Raw genomic sequence first — 14,380 nt, forward strand, 5'->3', positions numbered from 1 at the left:
GTAGAGTGGACGCTCTGGAGTGTGGGTGCAGGAAGCAGGGCAGAGAGAGGCCCCAGCATGTTAGGACCGTAGGGTATGTGCCTTCCTTGGTCCGTCCCTGACACACCATCTCCAAACGGCAAGTGTTCCCAGAGGTTTGCCGTCCTGCCAGGTGGGTCTTGTTCACGGTTGGCAACACAAGTGTTGAAGCATCTTTATTGTTGTTCAGTTGTTAAGTTGTGTCTGCCTCTTTGTGACCCCATGGACTGCAGCACACCAGGCTTCCCTATCCTTCACTATCTCCCAGAGTTTGCTCAAACTGATGTCCATTGAGTCGGTGATGCCATCCAGCCGTCTGATCCCCTGTCATCCCCTTCTTCTCCTGCCTTCAGTTTTTCTCAGCATTGGGGTCTTTTCCAATGAGTTTGCTCTTCTCACCGGATGGCTCAAGTATTGGAGAACAGCTTCAGCATCAGTCCTTCCAATGAGTATTAAGGACTGATTACCTTTAGGATTGACTGGTTGGATCTCCTTGCAGTCCAAGGGACTCTCGGGACTCTTTCAGTTCTTGTTTGTCCAGGTCGTGTCAGATGGAAGGTGGCTCTTCAGTGCACAGCACCATTTGGCGGTGCCTCTTGCTTGAGGGCTGTGCATGCAGCTCAGGTGTCCCTCAGTGACGTGTCCACCTCAGGCCTGTGCTGCAGAGACTGGAGGCCGGTGAAAATGCACACGGCTAGATGTGCTGTAGGGTTCTACCTGGTCCTTGGCTGCAGAGACATGTCAGGCAGCTGCCAAGACACCCATGCAGCAGCTAGGACGCAGCAGCAGGTGGTCCCGATCTGGGCGGTGGGTGCGGGGTCGGGGGGCAGGTCCTGTTGTTACACACTTGTGCCAAGGTGTGACCCTGTGCCTGCGGGCCTTCTGTGAGGGTGAAATGTCTCCAAACAGAGTGTATTGCTTAAAAGTGCTGGGCTTTAACCGCTGTTTTTCAAATGAGTATAGCCTTAAAATACATGAAACTGGAGACTGTCATTGTTTTTTGAGAATTTGAGAAGTACTGAAGGAAAAAACAATTTAAAATGCATTATCCCGAAACAAAACACAGGACCTTATCCTGGGTGCAGTGGTCCTGAGATAGCTGACAGAGAAAGCGTGGATGAAAATGTAGCCAACCACAGCTCGGGATTTGCCGCCCAAGTTGCTCACCAGCATCTTTCCTGTTCAGGACTCAGGAGAAATTCCCTTCACCTGTGTGTTTGCCTCTAATAGCATAAGATATTTGGGAAAATCTAGTACAGAATTTTGTTTGAGGGGTATATTCTCGTACTACAGAATTAGAATCTTTTTGCTTTTACTTCATGCATTTACATGCTTGTATTTTTACGTAAGCACTAAGATTGCCTACTGTTCCTCTCTCACCTCAGCGGAAGTCGGGGACTACGATGAGGCGCTGGACAGGGAGCACTTGCGTGCCCACGAGTATGTGCCACGGCAGGAGCGTGCCCTGCACAGGATCCTGGCGTTTCACCGCGAGCTCGCGTGAGTTGGGCATTGTCAGGCTCGGGCGAGACGCTCGCCCCTGCCCCTCCCTGGGGCAGACCAGGTCCTGTGGTGGCCACGCCAGGTCGGGGGTCCGGGGTGGGGTCACCTGTGCCACAGCCCTGTCGTCTAGCTCCCTGAGACGCGGCCCTGGGGTGAGGTGAGGGTGACCAAAGAGGGACTAAGAGATGGAGAGGCCGGGCCAGGCTGGGGAGCCACTTGCGGGGAGGGTCCTGGAGGCCTGGCCCCGGGGAGGGAGCCTGCAGACGCACCGACGCCCTGTCGGTGAGGCTCTGCTGCAGGCCCTGCTTTGGGCTTGGGGTGAGGGTGGGTTTGAGTGACACAGACCCAGGTCAGACCACTGAAGGTCCCCTCCCCTTCCTGAAGGACTGTGCTTGTCCACGTGTTCTGCTCGCAGCCACAGGGGCCTTCTGCGTGTCTGGTCGGGCAGCACTGGCTTCCAGACCTGTCAGTTGTGACCTGTGGGTTGGAGTGACGGGCGGAGCCCACTCTGCGAGGACTGCAAGAATGAACCGCAAGGATGAACCGCAAAGATGAGCCACGAGTATGAATGACGAGAATGAACTGCAAAGATGAGCTGCAAGGATGAACCACAAGGATGAACCGCAAGAATGAACTGCAAGGATGAACCGCAAAGATGAACCGCAAAGTTGAGCCACGACAATGAACCACAAAGATGAACCACGAGTATGAATGAGACAAGAATGAACTGCAAAGATGAGCCACAAGGATGAACCGCAAGGATGCGCCCGAGCCAGCAGCCTGGGGCCGTACAGGCGGCCAGCACCCAAGGCTCTAGTCCTGGTTTAAGCTGTGGAGCCAGAAAAAGCCTTATAGAACCTGAAACCATGAAACTCCTGGAAGAAAACAGACGGTATGTTCTTGGACATGGACTTTAGCAGTACAGTAGACCCCTTAACAACACAGGCTCGACCTGGGCAAGTCCACTCACACACGGGCTGTTTTCAGTAGCAGATGCTACATGGGGTGGTCCGAGGCGGGTTGAATTCTCAGATGTAGAACCATGGATACCGAGGGCCGACGGCGGATGTGTGCAGAGGGTTGGGGCCCCTAACCCCCGATTTGTTCAAGGGTCAACTCTGTGATTCTGGATGTGTCTCCTCAGGCAAGGGGATCAAGCAGAAATTAACAAATGGGACCTAATAAAACCAAAAGGCTTTTGCACGGCAAAGGAGACTTATCAACAAAACAAAGGCTACCTACTGAATAGGAGAAAATATGTCTGGTTAAAGAGTCAGCATCCAAAATACACACAGAAGTCATACAAGTCAACATGAAAAAACAACCAACCTGATTGAAAACTGAGCGGAGGACCTGAAGAGACATCTTTCTAAAGAAACACAGACACGTGAAAAGATGCTCAGCGCCGCCAGTCAGCAGGGAGACGCACATCAAAACCACGGTGAGATGCTGCCTCACACCTGCCAGAGGCTGCGACAGAGGACGAGAAACAGATCAACAGAGCAGTGGACAAAGAAGATGCGGGCGTGCGTGCGTGCGCGTGTGTGCATGTATATACACATACACAATGGAATACTGCTCAGCCACAGGAAGAAAGAAACCCTGTTACTTGCAACATTATGGATGGGCCTGGAGGGTATTGTGCCAAGTGAAATAACTCAGACAGAGAAGAACAAATTCTACATGATTTCACTTACATATGGAATCTTAGAAATGCAGCAAACTAGTGGATAGAACAAGACAGAAACAGACACGTGATATAGACGTGTGATATAGGGGATACCGGGGGAGAGGGCTGGGGAACGGGGGACAGGGCAGAGGAGTAAGAGCTGCAGCTGCTGTGTATACACCAGGCTAGCTGCCAGCTGTGCTGTCACAGGGGATGCAGCCAGTTGTGGAGCTGCTCAGTCGCGTCTGACTCTTGGTGACCCCGTGGATGGCAGGCTTCCCTGTCCTTCACCACCTTCTGGAGCTTGTTCAAACTCATGTCCATCAAGTCAGTGATGCCAGGCAACCATCTCGTCTTCTCCTTCTCCTCCTGCCTTCAGTCTTTCCCAACGTCAGAGTCTTTTTCTAATGAGTTGACTCTTCACATCAGGTCGCCAAAGTATTAGTATTGGAGCTTCAGATTCAGCATCAGTCCTCCCAATGAACACTCAGGACTGATCTCCTTCAGGATGGACTGGTTGGATCTCCTTGCAATTCAAGAGACTCTCAAGAGTCTTCTCCAACACCACAGTTCAAAAGCATCACTTCTTCAGTGCTCAGTTTTCTTTATAGTCCAACTCTCACATCCATATATGACTACTGGAAAAGCCATAGTTTGACTAGATGAACCTTTGTCAGCAAAGTAACGTCTCTGCTTTAAAAACACATTAATAATGTGCTCCCTAGGGTGGTCATAGCTTTTCTTCCAAGGAGCAAGCATCTTTTAATTTCATGGCTGCAGTCACCATCTGCAGTGATTTTGGAGCCCAGGAAAATAAAGTCTGACACGGTTTCCATTGTTTTCCCGTCTGTTTGTCATGAAGTGATGGGATGAGACGCCATGATCTTAGTTTTTTGAATGTTGATTTTTAAGCCTGCTTCTTCACTCTCCTCTTTCACTTTCATCAAGAGGCTGTTGAGTTGTTCTTCACTTTCTCCCAGTAGGGTGGTGTCATCTGTGTATCTGAGGTTATTGATATTTCTCCAAGCAGTCTTGATTCCAGCTTGTGCTTCACCCAGCCCGACATTTCGCATGATGTACTCTGCAAGGAGATCCAACCAGTCCATCCTAAGGAAATCAGTCCTGAATGTTCATTGGAAAGACTGATGCTGAAGCTGAAGCTCCAATACTTTGGCCACCTGATGCAAAGAGTCACCTCATTAGAAAAGACCTTGATGATGACAAAGATTGAAGGCAGGAGGAGAAGGAGAAGACAGAGGATGAGATGCTTGGATGGCATCACTGACTCAATGGACATAAGTTTGAGCAAGCTCTGGGAGTTGGTGATGGACGGGGAGGCCTGGCATGCTGCAGTCCATGATGTTGCAGAGTCAGACACGACTGAGCAAGTGAACTGAACTGAACTCTGCATATAAGTTAAATAAGCAGGGTGACAGTATACAGCCTGGATATACTCCTTTCCCAATTTTGAACCAGTCCATTGCTCCGTGTCTGGTTCTAACTGTTGCTTCTTGACCTACATACAGATTTCTCAGGAGGCAGGTAAGGTGGTCTGATATTTCCATCTGTTGAAGAATTTTCCACAGTTTGCTCTGATCCACACAGTCAAAAGCTTTAGTTTAGTCAATGCAGCAGATGTTTTTCTGGAATTCTCTTGCTTTTTCTATGATCCAGCAGATGTTGGCAATTTGATCTCTGGTTCCTCTGCCTTTTCTAAATCCAGCTTGACTCATCTGGAAGTTCTTGGTTCACGTTTGCAGCCTGGCATGGAGAACTCTGAGCGTTACTTTACTAGCGTGTAAAATGAGTGCAATTGTGCAGTAGTTTGAACATTCTTTGGCATTGCCCTTCTTTGGGATTGGAATGAAAACGGACCTTTTTCAGTCCTGTGGCCACTGCTGAGGTTTCCAAATTTGCTAGCATATTGAGTTCAATACTTTCACAACATCATCTTTTAGGATTTGAAAAACCTCAGCTGGAATTCCATCACCTCCACTAGCTTTGTTCATAGTGATACTTCCTAAGGCCCACTTGATTTTGCACTGAGGATGTCTAGCTCTAGGTGAGTGATCACACCGTCATGGCTATCTGGCTCATGAAGATCTGTTTTATATGATTCTGCACTGAGGATGTCTAGCTCTAGGTGAGTGATCACACCGTCATGGCTATCTGGGTCATGAAGATCTGTTTTATATGATTCTGCACTGAGGATGTCTGGCTCTAGGTGAGTGATCACACCGTCATGGCTGTCTGGGTCATGAAGATCTGTTTTATATGATTCTGCACTGAGGATGTCTAGCTCTAGGTGAGTGATCACACCGTCATGGCTGTCTGGCTCATGAAGATCTGTTTATATAGTTCTTTGTATTCTTGTCACCTCTTCTTACTATCTTCTGCTTCTGTTAGGTGCATACCATTTCTGTCCTTTATTGAGCCCATCTTTGCATGAAATGTTCCCTTGGTATCTCTAACTTTCTTGAAGAATCTCTGCTGCTATGCTGCTGCTAAGTCGCGTCAGTCGTGTCTGACTCTGTGCGACCCCACAGACGGCAGCCCAACAGGCTCCTCTGTCCCTGGGATTCTCCAGGCAAGAGCACTGGAGTGGGTTGCCATTGCCTTCTCCGGAAGAATCTCTAGTCTTTCCCATTCTATTATTTTCCTCTATTTCTTTGCACTGATCACTGAGGAAGGCTTTCTTACCTCTCCTTGCTATTCTTTGGAACTCTGCATTCAAATGGGTATATCTTTCCTTTTCTCCTTTGCTTTTCACTTCTCTTTTTTTCAAAGCTATTTGTAAGGCCTCCTCAGACAGCCATTTTGCTTTTCTGCATTTCTTTTTCTTGGGGATGGTCTTGATCCCTGTCTCCTGTACAATGTCATGAACCTCTGTCCATAGTTCATCAGGCACTCTGTCTATCAGATCTAGTCCCTTGAATCTATTTGTCACTTTCACTGTATAATTGTAAGGGATTTGATCTAGGTCATACCTGAATGGCCTAGTGGTTTTCCCTGCTTTCTTCAATTTAAGTCTGAATTTGGCAATAAGGAGTTCATGATCTGAGTCACAGTCAGCTCCTGGTCTTGTTTTTGCTGACTGTATAGAACTTCTCCATCTTTGGCTGCAAAGAATATAACCAATCTGATTTCGGTGTTGACCATCTGGTGATGTCCATGTGTAGAGCCTTCTCTTGTGTTGTTGGAAGAGGGTATTTGCTATGACCAATGCGTTCTCTTGGCAAAACCGTTAGCCTTTGCCCTGCTTCATTCTGTACTCCAAGGCCAAATTTGCCTGTTACTCCAGGTATCTCTTGACTTCCCACTTTTGCATTCCAGTCCCCTATGATGAAAAGGACATGATTTTTTGGTGTTAGTTCTAGAAGGTCTTGTAGGTCTTTATAGGACCGTTCAATTTCAGCTTCTTTGGCATTAGTGGTTGGGGCATAGACGTGGATTACTGTGATATTGAATGTTTACCTTGGAAACAAACAGAGATCGTTCTGTCACTTTTGAGATCGTACCCAAATACTGCATTTCGGACTCTTGTTGACTATGAGGGCTACTCCATTTCTTCTGAAGGGTTCTTGCCCACTGTAGTAGATATAATGGTCATCTGAATTAAATTCACCCATTCTGGTTCATTTTAGTTCACTGATTTCTAAATATATAGCTGGTATTTATAACAACTATAAATGGAGTATGTAACCTTTGAAACTTATGAATCCTGTTTCACACCTATAGCTTATATAATATTGTACCTCAGCTGTGTGTCCTTTTTTAAAAAGACAGGAGATGAGTGTTGGTGAGGATGCGGAGAGGAGGGGGCCCTTGTGCGCTGTTGTGGGAACGTACATCAGTGCAGGGGCTGTGGAAAACAAAGTGGAGGTTCCTGTGATGGCCTACATGGGAGAAGAATCTAGAAAAGAGTAGATGTGTGTATGTATCAGATCCACTGTGCTCCACACCAAAAACTAGCACCACACTGTGAATCAACTCCAATTAAAAATCTAAAATTAAATAAAAAATTCCACTCCTGGGTGTTTATGGAAAGAGAACAGAAACCCTGACGAGAAAAGATGCACGTACCCCCGTGCTGCGTTCCTTACGATGGCCAGAACACAGTGTCCGTCGGGAGATGAGCATGTGAAGGAGACATGTGCATGCAGCAGGGTCATCGCCTTGCTGATGGCTTATTAGAGTGTCAGTTGACAAACGTCTAGTCAGCTTCAAAGGACGGACATTTTCGTCAAAGAATGGAAATTCCAAGAATGGCGTAAGCCAAGCAGTTGTGTTATTCCTAAAAGATGCAAAAACTGAGGCTTTCAGAAGCAAGAAGAAAAAGAGCTGTTTATGGAAGTTGCTCGTGGAGGCTTTGGGCTGTCCTGAGCGCCCTGCCCTGGAGCCGCTCACTGTCTGCCGACTGTGTGCCAGGCGAGGATAACGCCAGTTGTTTTGGTGATTCTATTTTTGTTCATTTGCATAATTTAATTTTTATAAAGGTATATTCTAATGGTTAGCATTGTACCTTTTAAAGTTTTGAAGTGGGTTTAATGAAAGTGAAGTCGCTCAGTCGTGTCTGAATCTTTCCGACCCCATGGACTGTAGCCTACCAGGCTCCTCTGTCCATGGGATTTTCCAGGCAATAGTTAACCGTCTGAGCCACCAGGGAAGTCCATTAGATACCATTCAGTTCAGTTCAGTTCAGTCACTCAGTCGTGTCCGACTCTTTGCGACCCCATGAATTGCAGCACACCAGGCCTCCCTGTCCATCACCAACTCCTAGAGTTCACTCAGACTCACATCCATCGAGTCAGTGATGCCGTCCATCTCGAGTCAGAGATACCATTAAATACCATTAAATACGTGGTGTGTCCCGTCTTTAGTATTCGTCTCTGCCTGTAATGTTTGCACGTCACTTTGTCTGTATTAAGATAAAATTACAAGGCTGAGCATCTCAGGAGTGCAAAGAACATATCTGCCCCTCTGGGGAGTACAGACCGGAAGGAAGGGGGCAGTTGCTGTGGCCTGTGTGCCGTGTCCTTTGTTGTGGGCAAACATCTGTGGGGAGGGGCCGGCCCCCGGGAGACCGGAGCCCCTGAGCTGCTTGCATGTCCATTCTGGTTTCCCGGTCTCTCTGTCCGAGTTTCTGCTCTCAGGAGCGCTGTGAACTTGCTGTCTTTCATTGCAGGGGCCAGACGCCTGCTGAGTCAGACTTCCAGGTGCTGGAAATTGCCCGGAAGCTGGACATGTATGGCATCAGGTTTCACTCAGCTTCTGACCGGGAGGGGGCCAAGATCAAGCTGGCCGTTTCGCACACGGGGGTCCTGGTGTTCCAGGTAGGTGTGCAGGGTGCCCTCCTCACTGCGCTGGGAAGTGAGAACTTCCAGAACTTCTGAGTCGCCTCAGACGGGGAGGCAGACGTTTGGACTGTGCGGTCCAGCCTGTCCCCCTTAGAGAGGCCGTTTCCTAGTCCTGGACTCTGTCCCGGAGCCCACTCTTCCTTCTAATGCTGTTTGGAAGGTCGTCCCCTGGAACCTCACCCAGGGGCTCAGAGCACTCTGCAGGGCGGCGTCTCCCCCGGGGGTTGGGGCTGCTGCCCGTGGGGTCTCCGCCACGAGCCACAGTCCCACTGACTGCAGGAGCCCGAGCCACCTGGAGAGCCTCTGGGGCGTTGCCCGTGGTCCTGGGGCCGTCTGCACCCGCTGGATGTGAGCAGGGGAGGGAGACACATGAAGGGCCCCGAGCTGTGTTTCTGGTGACGTGTCTGCGTGCTGGGCCGGCTGGTGTGAAGCGCCCGGAAGCAGCTGCGGACGCCCGCCCGGGCTCCAGGGCCTGCGGGCCCTGCCCGGGACCTCAGCACCTCGGGGAACGTGGCCTGCAGCTCCTCCCTCCCCTCTCTCCCTAGCGGGCTTCACGCAGCCCCCCACACAGCCGGTCTGAGCCCGGCCTCCCTGACCAAGAACACTTAGTTTCGCCTTCTCTTCCTTTCTCTTTTAAAATCAGGCATCAAATTTCAGTTGCCTGTCAGAAAGAATGCCAGGCTTGCACTTACAGCGTCGGTGTGTGGCCTCCTCCGGAGTGCCCAGGCCCTGCCGTGCCCAGGCCCCACTTGCGCGCCCTCTGCCGGCGGCTCCTGCCCGGCACACAGGAGCAAGCGCAGCCCTAAATTGAGGCTGTTATTCTTCCAGAAAAGGACAGGTCATCTATGACCAGAAGAAATTGCAAAAGCAAAGGATTAGAGACTTCGGGTTAAAGGCGGCAGATTGAATCCATTTCCACTCCCTCAGAATCCCCCCTGGAATAGCAGTGAAGGAATTTTTTAAACTTGACATCAGTAAGAACCAAGAATGGAAAGGAGACCACAGAGAGCAAGGGCTGTCAGCGGAATTGGGAGCTCGGAAGGCGAGTGGGATGGGCGCAGGGGCGGGGCCGAGACTGGCAGGCCAGGCAGGACAGTTAGTTAGCCACCCCCGGGAGAGGGCCTCCCCTTGGAGGTGGAGGGCAGTGCCTGCAAGTGGGCCTCTGACCCCGGGGTCCCCCCTCCAGCCCTGGGAGCTGCCGGCCAGCCTCTTCAAAGACTCATCGCAGACGATCTGAAAGCACTGAGAATCAGAAGAGCACGCAGAGTCCCACGTGCTCGTCACACGGGTTCCCCCCGGCCTGTGTTCTCACTCCCTGCCCCTCCACAAACACACACACACAGATCACATGTGCAAATAGCAGCACACAGACACAAACATACAGAACACACATACACACACTGGCACATAAATATACACACAGACCACATCCACACACAGAGACACATATACACAGAGACCACATATACACACACACATATACACACACAGAGACACATATACACATAGACCACATATACACGCACACACATACACACAGAGACACATATACACAGAAACCACATATACATACACACACAGAGACACACATACACATAGACCACATATACACACACAGAGAGACACATATACACATAGACCACATATACACACACACACACATCCACACACAGAGACCACATATACACACACACACATACACACACAGAGAGACATATATACACACAGACCACATATACACACACACACACATCCACACGCAGAGACACATATACACATAGACCACATATACATATACACACACAGAGACACATGTACACAGAGACCACACACACACACACACACACACAGACACATATACACATAGACCACGTATACACACACACACACACATCCACACACAGAGACACATATACACAGAGACCACATATACACACACACACACAGAGAGACACATATACACAGAGACCACATATATACACACACAGAGACACACATACACATAGACCACATATACACACACACACACAGAGACACATATACACAGAGACCACATACACACACACACACAGAGACCACATACACACACACACACAGAGACACATATACACAGAGACCACATATACACACACACACACACAGAGAGACACATATACACAGAGACCACATATATACACACACAGAGACACACATACACATAGACCACATACACACACACATCCACACACAGAGACACATACACACACACACACACATACACACAGAGACACATATACACAGAGACCACATATACACACACACACATCCACACACAGAGACACATATACACAGAGACCACATATACACACACACACATACACACACAGAGACACATATACACACATCAGTTCAGTTCAGTCGCTCAGTCGTGTCCGACTCTTTGCGACCCCATGAACTGCAGCATGCCAGGCCTCCCTGTCCATCACCAACTCCCTGAGTTCACCCAGACACACGTCCCTCGAGTCAGTGATGCCATCCAGCCATCTCATTCTGGAGTTATTTCTCCACTGATGTCCAGTAGCATATTGGGCACCTACTGACCTGTGGAGTTCCTCTTTCAGTATCCTATCATTTTGCCTTTTCATACTGTTCGTGGGGTTCTCAAGGCAAGAATACTGAAGTGGTTTGCCATTCCCTTCTCTAGTGGACCACATTCTGTCAGACCTCTCCACCATGCCCGCCCGTCACACAAACAAAGAGATACATAGATGCACAGACATATCTACAGATACACAGACAGACACATAAACACACAGACATACAAACCACATATACACACGTACATACTGATACACATATACACACGTACATACTGATACACATATACACACAGGTATACACACATACACACAGTCCACACACACAGAGACACACACGTGTACAGGGATACCTATGTACAGAAACAGACCTCATACACACAGAGACACACGTACACACAGAAACACACGCACAACACACAAACACACAGAGACACGTGCACAATGACACACTGGACAGACCACATATATACACAGACACACAAGAGAGACGTATACACACACAGACACACACCACACACAGATGCACACATACGTGCACATATACGTATGTGCACGTGTGCTAAGTCACTGCCGTCATGTCTGACTCCTCACAACCCCATGGACGGTAGCCCGCCAGTCTCCTCTGTCCATTGGATTCTCCAGGTAAGAATGCTGGAGTGCGTTGCCCTGCCCTCCTCCAGGGGGTCTTCCCAACCCAGGACTAAAGCCCACATCTCTTAGGTCTTCTGCATTGGCAGGCAGTTTCTTTACCACTAACACTACCTGGGAAGCTGTACACGCACAGACACATATATAAACACAGGCACACGCATATACACACACAGAGACGTGTGCACACATATACACAGAGAGACACATGTATACACAGAGACACACACATACACACAGAGAGACATGTGCACACATATATACACAGAGACACATGTATACACAGAGACACACACATATACACACAGAGGATGTGTACACACATGTACACAGACACATGTATAGACACAGACACACACATACACAGAGAGACGTGTGTACACATATACACAGAGAGACACATATATACACAGAGACACAAACGTACACACACAGGCCACATATGTATACACAGACACACACGCACGTTTTTCCAAAGCCTTGAAGGTGCGCTGCCCTCGCAGGGCCCTTTCCCCGAGAGTGTCTGTGTGCTCCCCAGGAAGAGGCCACGCCCTGTTGGGACTGCTGTGCAGCTGTCACTGAGGCCCCTGATTCTTGACTCTACGGGCCTGTCCCCAATGTCACCTGGCCAGTCGTGTCCATGCAGCTCTTGTTTTCCTGCAGGACAGGATCCAGTCTAGAAGCAGCCATAACATTCAGCTGTCATGCTGCAGCCGCCTGCGATCAGGAACACTGGACCAGTCTGGGGGCTGTTCTCCTGTGGCTAGAGTCGGGACGGTGCCCAGCTGGGCCGCATGCAGGGGACACGTGCCCCTCGGGGATGACCTGGGGCACCGCCTGGCCTCCCTGGCGACGCGAAAGCTGACCCCGCGCTTTCCGGCTCTTCCCCTGCATCGTTATTGGTCTTTCTCTTTCAACTGATAAGCGTCCTTGGAGAGACGCTGGGCCTTGTCCAGTGCCCGTAGACTAGCGTCCCCTCGGTGCCTGGCCAGGGTTTACCAGATGGTCCCTGACTCAGGCACACCTGGGGCCTCCTGCTCAACTTAGACGGTGACAGGGAGAACCAGGAACTTGAGGAAAGCCTTCTTTCCGAGGAAGATGGTATTTGCAGGGCAGGTGCCAAACTTGTGGGAAGAAGAGACTCAGAAAAGCAGAAACTCAGGGCTGGAGGAGGTGCAAAAGCAGGAGAGCCTCTTTACCCCATCCCTCGTCCCCAAGGAACAGGGCACAGCTTCAGCATGAGCGTAAACTCTCTCTTGTGAGTTTTGATTCTGGCCTGGTTTGTCATAGTAAAATATTGGTAATTAACTGTTAGAAGGCTGGTTATGCAAACGGTGCTGCGCTCATGTTACGGGGTGACTGGCCACCTCTGCAGAGGATGCAGACGCTGTCCTAATAAACGAGACGGTCTTTGAGATGTGCTGCTACACGGAGAGAGTACTCAGAGCTGTGTGTGTGACTTGCTGCCTCCTGTGGGGAAAAGAGAGGAAATCACAAGACACAATTTATTCCCTGCGGAAAAGCTGGCATTGGCCACCCCTCAGATGGTGACTAGAGTCAGCAGGCTTTCAGAAGAGGGGAGAAAGAAAGTGAAAGTGAAGTCGCTCAGTCGTGTCTGACTCTTTGTGACCCCATGGACCATAGCCCACCAGGCTCCTCCATCCATGGGATTCTCCAGGCAAGAATACTGGAGTGGGTTGCCATTTCCTTCTCCAGGAGATCTTCCCGACCCAGGGATTGAACCTGGGTCTCCTGCACTGTAGGCAGAGGCTTTACCACCTGAGCCACCAGGGAGACAAAGAGGGGAGAGGGGAATGCTAAATCTGGACTCATGTTGGTGCCTTGTTAGTATATTACTGTATTGCATGTTCTTTCTTTCTTTAATTTAAAAGTACATTATTGCTAAAAGTGTTAACCATTATCTGAGCCTTCAGAGAATCATAATCCCTTTGCAGTAGTAATGTCAAAGATCACTGATGACAAATACCTTAGCAAATATATAATGAAGAGGTCTGAAATATTGTGAGAATTCCCAAAATGTGGTACAGAGAAGTGAGTGAACGCTGTTGGGAAAATGGTGCCCATAGACTTGCTCAGAGCAGGGTTGCCACCAACCTCCAGTGTGTATGTAAGACCTTCTCGAAGAAGCCTCAGAAGTAGGAGAAAAGCCCACACCTTGAAGCAAGAGCCAGGCAGGCACAGGGACACAGGGGCCCAGAGAGGCGCAGGCTGGCGGCAGCAGGCCTGGGAGACGTGGCTGAGAGCTCCGCAAAGAAGAGAGAGAGACAAGGGTGAGAGACGGGAGAGAAGCAGAGGGAACTCCAGCAGCGCCCAGGTGGCCCAGCATCCCAGGATTCTAGAGCCTGGACCCAAACGGCAGCGGAGGAATTGCTACAGACGTTACAGGAGGAGAAACGTCCAATCCTCCAGGCACCGGTTTCCAGATGGAAGGTGCCCACAGGCTTTATTCCTAGTGAATGGAGATCCGTCAGGACTTGTCCTTCTGAGACGTCAGAACACAAAAGATCAGAGGGCTTCCTGGGGAGAGGCGCGGAGGCGTGAAACGCGCTGGACACTGGGGGATGGAGGTTCTAGATGTGAAAAGA

General features: G+C 49.6%; 1 protein-coding gene across 4 annotated transcripts in view; it reads left to right on the forward strand.

Annotated features, from left to right (window-relative positions):
- Window positions 1-14,380, forward strand: part of FARP2 (FERM, ARH/RhoGEF and pleckstrin domain protein 2) — a 99,985-nt gene that overhangs the window by 50,499 nt on the left and 35,106 nt on the right. For all 4 annotated transcript variants that reach the window (XM_024990358.2, XM_024990360.2, XM_024990361.2 and 1 more), the window contains 2 exons: window positions 1,404-1,518; window positions 8,376-8,523. In XM_024990358.2, the coding sequence (XP_024846126.1) occupies window positions 1,404-1,518; window positions 8,376-8,523 (263 nt within the window). The remainder of the gene's footprint in view (window positions 1-1,403; window positions 1,519-8,375; window positions 8,524-14,380) is intronic.

The sequence above is a fragment of the Bos taurus genome, chromosome 3 (assembly GCF_002263795.3).
Source record: "Bos taurus isolate L1 Dominette 01449 registration number 42190680 breed Hereford chromosome 3, ARS-UCD2.0, whole genome shotgun sequence".
Taxonomy (NCBI): domain Eukaryota; kingdom Metazoa; phylum Chordata; class Mammalia; order Artiodactyla; family Bovidae; genus Bos; species Bos taurus.